Raw genomic sequence first — 9,402 nt, 5'->3', positions numbered from 1 at the left:
ATGAATAGGTCGAGAGCCGAAGGTGTAACCTTCACTAAAGAACCCTACATCGAGGATGCAGGGCCACGCCGAGTGTGAGTGTATATATATATATATATATATAACCTACTTTCTCATCATCATCATCATCACACATTGTTTTTGATTCACTTGCGAATAAAAAAAAATGGATTGTTACTTTGTTGTTTGTTTATTGCAGAAAGAACATGCAGTTTTCCACGTTATCAGAGTCAGAAGTCGGCAAAATTGGTGAAGTTCAAGTGTGGAGATGTAATTATTATGATTCATTTAAAAAGCCCGTTCATGGTGGCTTATTGGATCCTCGCATGGTACCTTTTATATTCCTATTTCTACGCTTTTTGAGTTTGCAACTTGTGCAGTTCGGCTTCTAAAATTTTCTCTTTTTTTTTTTTGTTGCATTTGGGATATAGGATGTTAAATCAACCTGATAATGTTTGTTTTGTGTATTGGGCCTGGGTTGAATTTGGAGTTGTTTACAATTTTGAACTGCAATGCACTATTTATGGGATATTTGGTTTTTGTTTGTTGGGTTTATGATGAGATGGTAGATGTAGCAGTCATATATTAGGATATATTTCCTTTGTGTCTGGGTGTACTATATGGATGAAGCAATTGCCTGTTCAATTTGGTAACAGGTTTTATAGATTATGACTTATTGGACATGTGCTTATATATGAGGCAATGCTTATTAAGTGGAACTACCAAGTTTGTTGTTTGAACTTTGAAGTCAAATTTATTCATGAAAGGAAGCTCCATAAGGCATATATGTATATAAACATGTGTATGCATGTGCGTGCAAGTCCGTGCTTTGTATTCTTTAGATTTTTTCATTGTTTTATGAAGTATAACATGTATGGTTTATCCTGCTCCCTTTTTGGGCGTGTTTTTACTTTGACAGTTGGTGTGTTCTTCCTGCATTGTACTTTGTTTCGCAAGAAAGAGTGACACATATAGGAAGAGAGACACACATGACACATCTTAATTTATCCTCACACTATAAACTGCTATCCAGTTAACACATTACCCGAAGTTACTGAGTTCTTTTGATATTGGTAGTTTATTTTTTATTTGAGAATTAAAACACACATTTTAGTGTTTTGCACGTGAAATCCATTTAATAGGTTTGCTGGTTTAAGAAGTCTTACATTTAAACCTTCGTAAGTAAAGCTTTTGTCAGACTTGAGGTTTTTTTTTTCTGTTAAGGAAGTCAGGTTGATGAAATACACAATTGGATGATATTACTTGTTTGAACTTTTAATCTGTTTGATCATATATTTTTCTTTCCTAATGCTCATGCCTTTCCCTTTATAAAATGCTAATGTAGCAATCTTTTTCATTGAATTCAGGGCCCTGCTAATAAAAGTCTTGAATGTGCAACATGCCATGGGAGCTTTCTTGACTGTCCAGGGCACTATGGATACTTAAACCTTGCCCTTCCTGTTTTCAATGTTGGATATTTAAGTACCATTGTGGAAATACTGAAGTGTATATGTAAGGTATTTGAATTGTTACGAGTTCTTTATCTACTTTCTCTCTCTGGATTTTGTTTTTTCCTTTATTTCCCAAGGCTCATCAATATGCACAATACCATCTACAAATAGCACACCAAGGCACCTCTTCTTGGATATCTCTTGTTTGCTCATCCATAACTAGGGAGAAAGGATAAGGACTCGAAGTAAAACCTTGGTATCAACCTACTATTATTAGATAATAGCTTGATGTGCCATTACTTGAAAAAGTAAGGTTATAATATGTACAAAACTCATGTTATAATGCATAAAAATCCATTTGCAAATTTGCATGTCATACTCATTACTAATGGACATTCTATTTTACTCAATCAATTTTTTTTCTTCGTTACAGTTATCTGACATAAATTTTGTATATATAATATAGCATGCTTTTAAATATGTATTTGAATTAATTTTGTGTTTCTTAGTGTTCTACTTGAATTATATGTTGTAAAGAACCAATTCAACCCAAAAGCTTAAGCTGTTGGGTAAAGTTACATCAATGGTTTTATATATCTCAACACGCCCCGTCACACGAGAGCCCATTGGGTTTGAAGGGTTGACAATGCACAGGCCACCTACCTATGCGAAGAAAGAAGTTCCACTAGAAAGAAAATGGGGGGCGGTGAGGATCGAACTCGGTACACCGAGGCTCTGATACCATGTAAAGAACCAATTCAACCCAAAAGCTTAAGCTGTTGGGTGAGGTTACATTAATGATTTTATATATCTCAACACGCCCCCTCAAACGAGAGCCCATTGGGCTTGAAGGGTGGACAATGCACAGGTCCACCTACCTGTGCGAACAAAGAAATTCCACTTGAAAGAAAGTGGGGGGCGACGAGGATCGAACCCGGGACACGAGGCTCTGATACCATGTAAAGAACCAATTCAACCCAAAAGCTTAAGTTGTTGGGTAAAGTTACATTAATGGTTTTATATATCTCAACATATGTTATTGTTTGGTGTTTTTTCCAGGGCTGTGCTCGTATTCTCCTTAATGAAGATACCTGTAAAAAATATTTGAAGAAAATAAGAAATCCCAAAATGGATGAATTGCAGAAGATTGAGTTCGTGAAAGAGTCTATAATAAAAAATTGTAACAAAGCCGGGAAGTGCCCAAGATGCGGATATATCAATGGTTTGTTTTTTGCTTTATTCAAACGTCTTCTATTTTAGGGAATGATGTTGCTTCAGGGCACCCATTTTTTTGAACTAATTGTCACCACACATGGCATAAATAAAACATTTTGTCCCCTATTCAATAGAAAATACCATCTTGTTCCACGAGTGGAAATATTTGCATGAATTGCCAACCATTATAGGAGTAAGGGTTAAATATGATTGCCTTGCTTCATGCATGTTAAGATATGTGCTTTTTGTGTCTGTATGGTGATATTGGTGATGACTATTGTCATACAGGTTCAGTAAAGAAGGTTGCATCTACGCTAAGCATCATTCATGATTGCTCAAAATGTAACAATGATAGTGTTGAAGAGCTCCAATCAGCACTTTCTCATATAAGAGAGGCTAGAGCAACCAACAACTTGACTGCTCGAATTCTCGATCCTTTCCAAGTTCTTTCCCTGTTTAAAAGGATGCTTGACAAGGTGGATATTTATATTATGTGGATGTTTTCTTGTTGTTTTTCGGGTTTGATTTTCCTTCTCTTTCCCTTTTTAAAGATGGAAGACATCATGAATGCCATGTAGAGGTTTACTTTTCTCTCAAGTTGAACATTTTTATTGTAGGACTGTGAATTACTTTATGTTGCTGAAAGACCAGAGAAACTCATCATAACAAACATTGTTGTGCCACCTGTTGCTATTCGACCTTCAGTTATAATGGATGGATCACTGAGGTAATTCCAGTTTGGTTGCATTTGTGTATCTGTTTTTTTCCTTTGTCAACATTTTTTGATGAGTTTGGGTTGGAGGGTTAGGCCGAGGAAAATTATACTTTTTTATGAGAGGAGAAATATGAATGCTCCTAGAAGTAAGGAGGAAACAGTAGTGGGAGAGTGGAACAGAATGTACATGTGGCAGCAAGGTACTGGAGTGGAGAATTGTGCAATGATGGGAGAGGAAAGGAAACATGAATAAGGAGGGGGTGGAAAATAGTGGAGAGGCATAAAAGAATAGTGGAGAGATTTGGTGACTTAGGTCAGGGAGGGAAGAGTCTGTGTATCAGCTCTCATAGTTATCTCTCATTGTTGCCTTTTCTACGTTTCCTCTGTTTAGTATGTTTTTCTGTTTATTGAGCAGTATTCCTCCCATGTAAAGGAGATCTCCTTGTTCTATCCTATTTTCGGTATTCATCAGTCCTTATCAAGTGGGTATTAGAGTTTCCAATCCTTAGAGCCTCTGGATGGTGTTGACACACTTGGAGAGCCACTCGAAAGCATTGGATAGAGGATGGACAGAATTTCTGGCCTGATCTAGGAGAATATTAATCGAAGTTTTTGGTGTTGATGATGACACAGAAGATTGTGGTAGTCGTTTGAAATTTAAGGTTGAGTTTGGAAGGGGAAGGTAGCAATAGGTGCACCAGGAACAGAGGCGTGGGGTCCATTGACATTCAGGAGGTGCAAAGAGAGGAGAGGATGCATTTGCTAGAGGTGCCATATTTTAAGGGCAATGACCTACATGGTTGGTTGTACCGTATTGGACAGTACTTTGAGATCAGTCAGATCTCAGAGGTGGAGAAGGTGTCTGTGGCAGTGGTTTGTTTGGACAAGGGGAAACTGATAGGGGAGGGTATTGGCGGGCCTTTGAAACATGCACATAAAAGAAGAAAAGAAGAGTGAGCTTGAGTGTTTTGGGCCTAGGGAAATTATACGTGTTTATGAGATGAGAAATAGGAATGCTGCTAGTAGTAAGGGCAAAACAATAGTGGACAGTGTAGCAGAATGTACACGTGGCAGCAAGGTATTGGGAAGGAGCATTTTGCAATGATTGGACGGTAAAGGAAATGTGAACAGGAGGTGTTGGGAAATAGTGGAGTGGCATAACATAATTTTAGAGAGAATTGGTGGCTTAGGCCAGGGAAGGTAGAGTCTGTATATCTGCTTTGATTGTTATCTCTTATTGCTGCATTTTTTTGCATTTCTTCTGTTCAGTATGTGTTTCTGTTAATGGAGCAGTATTTTTCCCCTGTAGAAGAAATTGCCCTTTTGAGTAGTATAATATTTCCAGTATTAATTCCAGTCCCTATCAATCGTATTCTTCAATGGAAAATTGATGTAAAGGTGTTGTCGACTTGTGCTCTCTTTGTAAGCATTAGAAATATAAAAAAATTGAATTGTTCATGGAAACCCACCTAACAGCTTATGGTTGTAGGAGAATTGGTCCTTGGCAAGTTTGTAGGAGTGTAGGTTCTTGGCAAGGTATTAAAGCCTCTATGATCAAATGATTAGGAGTCCAATCATTGCTGACCCCATCTTTCTTGAACAAATTAAATTTCAAAATAAAGACATAAAAAGCTTACCTCAACTAGTTTGGAATAAAGGTGATGTTAATGTTGATAAAGAAGTAAAAAGGGTCTATGCATTGTTTGGGATAGGATTATTTTTTGTGCTTCCATCTTGGATGCACATGGTGTTCTAAAACTGTTTTCTTTGGTGCACATTTTGAGGGACTGCAGATCTCTTATAAGCTGATGGTTGTATTTTCTATTGTTTCTTTTGTCCCCCCTTTCTTTTGTTTTTAGGAGGCTTTCTGATCCCCTGCCCTGTTTGTATATATTACATGAAAATTAGAATTCAAACATGTTTCCGTTTTTATTTCCTATTAATTAGGATTGATTATGATTGATTATGATTGATTATGATTGATTAGGATTAATTGTGATTGATTAGAATTGATTGTGATTAGGATTGTGATAGGATTGATTAGTCATCGCTTAGTCATTCTTAGCGATTCTTTCTTGTATAAATACTCACTCATGTAATTTATTCAATATCAATATACAAAAACTTCTTTTCAATATGGTATCAGAGCGGGTTCGTTCCTACCCTAATTCAAATCTGAAATAACCATCCAAACACTTCCATCACCGTCAAACACCTCCTAAACACCGCCTTGAATCTGTCCAACACAGAAACCTAGTTTACTGACCTCCGATCAAAAAAGTGAGGTGACCATTCGACTCAGAAGGATCCGACGAGTCGACCGCCGCTGGACCCATCGCCGTCAGCCGCTGCACGCGCCACCACGCGCCGCCTTCCAGACGTTTTTTTTCCGTCGCGACTTGCACAGACCTTCTCGCCGGCTTCTCCCCTTCCTGTTCCAGAGGTCAGATCAAAAGTTTACAAAACTTGATTTTTCATCAACGGTCAACCCTTCTCTTTTTATTCATGGCTTCCTCAAAACACTCTTTTTATTACCACGAGCAACCTCCTAAGGCCACTAGTCATGTGGTCCAGCAAGGTACAACTTTCCATGTTGATAGTCAAAATCATTGGATCCTTGATTCTGGAGCCTCTGATCATATGACAGGTAATCTTGGCTTGTTTTGTTCATACACTCCATATTCTGAACCTTCTCGGGTCAAGATCGCCGATGGCAGTTTTTCCCAGATTGCGGGACACGGAACCATTAAACTTTCTGAGCTGATTACTTTGACATCAGTTCTTTATGTTCCTTCTCTGACTTGTAATCTCATTTCCATTAGCAAGCTCACCTCTGAGTTGCATTGCTTTGCTAAATTCTTTCCACATGGTTGTGTTTTTCAGGAACAGGACTCGGAGAGGATGATTGGCAGTGCTAGAGAGGATGGTGGACTTTACTACTTTGAGGAGGATGTGACTCATGAAGCTGTTTTCGTAGAAAAAAACTCTATGTTTCCTTTTGATTCATGTAATGATGTTATGCTGTGGCATCGTAGGCTAGGCCATCCAAATTTTATTTATCTTCAGAAGTTGTTGCCAAACTTATTTATTAATAAAAGTCCAAGTTTGTTTTCTTGTGATATTTGTCAACTTGCCAAGCATACTCGTGCTCATTATCCTTCTAAAGTTCACCATGACTCTTCCCCATTTTCCTTAATTCATAGCGACATATGGGGTCCAGCCCGTGTTAAAAATATTTCAGGTACTCGATGGTTCATTACCTTCATTGATGACCATTCTCGAGTTTGTTGGGTGTATCTTCTAAAGGATAAGTCCGATGCTGCATCCGTGTTTAAAAAATTTCATGCCATGGTTCAAACCCAATTCCAAGTTGCTATACAAATTCTTCGTACAGATAATGGCAAAGAGTATTTTAACTCTATTCTTGGAGAATATCTTTCCCAACATGGCATCCTTCACCAAAGCTCGTGTCCTGACACACCCCAACAAAACGGAGTTGCGGAAAGAAAAAACCGACATCTCCTTGAAGTTGCTCGGGCTCTTATGTTTACCACGAGTGTTCCTAAATATCTTTGGGGAGAGGCAGTTCTCACTGCCTCGTATCTGATAAATCGAATGCCATCTCGCATTCTGAAATTTCAGTCTCCTCTTTCTAGTCTTGTTCGTATCTTCCCTTCCTTCCGAGGTGTCTCCTCCTTACCTCTCAAGTTATTTGGTTGTGTTGTATTTGTCCATATTCCCTCCCATCAACGGTCTAAGCTTGATCCTAAGTCTCTCCAGTGTGTCTTTATTGGTTATTCTCCTACTCAACGTGGCTATAAGTGTTATTCACCCTCTCTTCGTAAGGTCTTTGTCTCTATGGATGTCACTTTTTCTGAGAATGACCCTTTCTTCCCCTCGACTTCTCTTCAGGGGGAGTCTATAGGAGTAGATGAAGATCAGTCATGGGAACCTATTAATGCCACAGTATTACCTCTACTTTTGGAAACAGGGGGAGCTACATAATCCTCACCATCAGGAGCCTCCTCAACATGGGGACAAGTTTATAGCAGGCGAAAGCCTCCTCAAAGTGTGAATAACCCAGAGCCTCTACACTGCCAGGATACTGAACCATGTTCTAGTTCCAGCACCCCAATACTTGAGTGTCATGGTGAAAATGATCTACACTTGCCCATTGCTCTCAGAAAAGGTACTCGATCTTGTACTACTCATCCTATTTCTAATCATATTTCATATGGAAAGTTGTCCCCAGGGTTTCGTGCTTTCAATACTATGTTGGATAGTACAAAGATACCAAGAAATATACATGAGGCTCTCAATGATAAAAAATGGAGGGATGCTGTCTTTGAAGAAATGAATGCTTTAGAAAGAAATGGAACTTGGGAGATAGTGACCCTACCCAAAGGAAAAAAGGCAGTAGGATGCAAATGGGTGTTTACAATAAAATTCAATGCAGATAATAGCATCAACAGATACAAGGCAAGATTGGTTGCAAAGGGTTTCACTCAGACTCATGGGATAGATTATCATGAGACTTTTGCTCCGGTTGCTAAAGTCAATACCATCCGAGTTCTCTTATCTCTTGCTGCCAATCTAGATTGGCCTCTGCAACAGTTAGATGTGAAGAATGCATTCCTAAATGGTGACTTACATGAAGAAGTCTATATGGATCCTCCACCTGGTTTTGAAAGGGGAAATGAATCAGTGTGTAAACTAAAAAAGTCTCTATATGGATTGAAACAGTCTCCCAGAGAATGGTTCGACAAATTCACACAAGCAGTCAAAAGAAGAGGCTTCATTCAAGCACAGACTGATCATACTCTCTTCCACAAACACTCTAAGGATGGTAAAATTGCTATTCTTATTGTATATGTAGATGATATAATTCTTACAGGTGATGATATTGAGGAATTGAACACCTTGAAGAAATTTCTAGCAGCTCAATTTGAACTCAAAGACCTTGGCACTCTCAAATATTTCCTTGGTATGGAAGTTGCTAGGAGCAAAACAGGCATCACTCTAACACAAAAGAAATATGTTCTAGATCTTTTGTTGGAAACAGGAATGTTAGGGTGTAAACCTGCTGAGACACCTGTGGAACCTAATACCAAGTTAGGTATTGAAGATGGGAATGAGGTGGATAAAGAACAATATCAGCGATTGGTTGGTAAACTAATCTACTTATCTCATACGCGTCCTGACATTGCCTTTGCGGTGAGTATGATTAGTCAATTCATGCACTCACCCAAGGAGAAGCATCTTAGTGCAGTCTATAGGGTGCTTAGATACCTCAAGAATACTCCAGGAAGAGGATTATTCTTTAAAAAGGGGTATAAAAGGACAATTGAAATCTACACTGATGCAGATTGGGCAGGCTCATCAGTAGACAGAAGATCTACCTCAGGCTATTGCACCTATGTGTGGGGAAATCTTGTTACTTGGAGAAGCAAAAAGCAAACAGTGGTTGCAAGAAGTAGTGCTGAAGCAGAATTTCGAGCTTTAGCTCATGGAGTTTGTGAAGGAATCTGGTTAAGAAGACTTCTTCAAGAGTTGAAGATTTCATATTCCCTACCAATAAAACTATATTGTGACAACAAGGCAGCTGTTAGCATTGCTCAAAATCCTGTGCATCATGATCGAACAAAGCACGTGGAAGTTGATCGTCACTTCATCAAAGAAAAATTAGATGATGGAAGTGTGCATTTGATATATGTTCCAACCAAAGAGCAAACGGCAGATGTCCTTACCAAGGGCCTACACCGTCCAGCATTCGAAGACTTGATTGGCAAGTTGGGAATGATCAATATTTACCTCCCAACTTGAGGGGGAGTGTAGAAAATTAGAATTCAAACATGTTTCCGTTTTTATTTCCTATTAATTAGGATTGATTATGATTGATTAGGATTGATTATGATTGATTAGGATTAATTGTGATTGATTAGAATTGATTGTGATTAGGATTGTGATAGGATTGATTAGTCATCGCTTAGTCATTCTTAGCGATTCTTTCTTGTATAAATA

At 38.5% G+C, this 9,402-nt stretch overlaps 2 protein-coding genes across 2 annotated transcripts in view; both read left to right on the top strand.

Annotated features, from left to right (window-relative positions):
- Nucleotides 1–4,338, top strand: LOC133305595 (DNA-directed RNA polymerase III subunit 1-like). Its single transcript, XM_061505848.1, has 7 exons — nt 1–74; nt 200–329; nt 1,368–1,517; nt 2,511–2,544; nt 2,955–3,142; nt 3,284–3,393; nt 4,044–4,338. Exons 1-7 carry the CDS (start codon nt 1–3, stop codon nt 4,336–4,338), a joined length of 981 nt encoding a protein of 326 aa, XP_061361832.1.
- LOC133305598 (DNA-directed RNA polymerase III subunit 1) overlaps nt 3,341–9,402 on the top strand; it is a 25,854-nt gene continuing 19,792 nt past the window's right edge. Inside the window, exon 1 of the mRNA XM_061505851.1 lies at nt 3,341–3,393. The gene's annotated coding sequence lies outside the window, so the exon portion shown is untranslated. The remainder of the gene's footprint in view (nt 3,394–9,402) is intronic.

The sequence above is a fragment of the Gastrolobium bilobum genome, unplaced genomic scaffold (assembly GCF_033153095.1).
Source record: "Gastrolobium bilobum isolate Gb01-03AN ecotype WA unplaced genomic scaffold, APGP_CSIRO_Gbil_v1 utg1533, whole genome shotgun sequence".
Classification (NCBI taxonomy): Eukaryota; Viridiplantae; Streptophyta; class Magnoliopsida; order Fabales; family Fabaceae; genus Gastrolobium; species Gastrolobium bilobum.
Note: the sequence above shows the minus strand (reverse complement) of the source record. Positions and strands in the feature narration are given on the sequence as shown.